Genomic DNA, 290 nt, shown 5'->3' with positions numbered 1-290 from the left:
GAGAGTGCCTCGAGAGCGAGAGCAACCCGAAACAACAAGGGGGCGCTGAAGGAGAGGGAGGGAGGTTCCTCGGCAGGTCCTTCAGGCACAGGACCTGCAACACTGGCCTGGCCGACGTTCTGGGCTTGATGGCGAAGTCAGAGACGCGCTGGGCCAGGGGGAGGCACGTGGCGACCCTCCTGAAGAAGAGTTATGTCCACAAGGCTGAGAGGGACATCACGGGATACAAACTGGCTTTCTCGTGGAAGAATCCTGGTGAGCGACTGTGGCCTTGTCGTCCTCAGTGTTTG

At 60.0% G+C, this 290-nt stretch overlaps 1 protein-coding gene across 1 annotated transcript in view; it reads left to right on the top strand.

Moving 5' to 3' along the window:
* Positions 1-290, top strand: part of LOC119589391 — a 16243-nt gene that overhangs the window by 9618 nt on the left and 6335 nt on the right. Inside the window, 1 exon segment of the mRNA XM_037938006.1 lies at positions 1-255. This exon segment is cut by the window's left edge and continues 226 nt beyond it. Coding sequence (XP_037793934.1) covers positions 1-255 — 255 coding nt within the window.

The sequence above is a fragment of the Penaeus monodon genome, chromosome 25 (assembly GCF_015228065.2).
Source record: "Penaeus monodon isolate SGIC_2016 chromosome 25, NSTDA_Pmon_1, whole genome shotgun sequence".
NCBI lineage: Eukaryota > Metazoa > Arthropoda > Malacostraca > Decapoda > Penaeidae > Penaeus > Penaeus monodon.
This window is presented reverse-complemented; position numbering and strand designations above follow the sequence as displayed.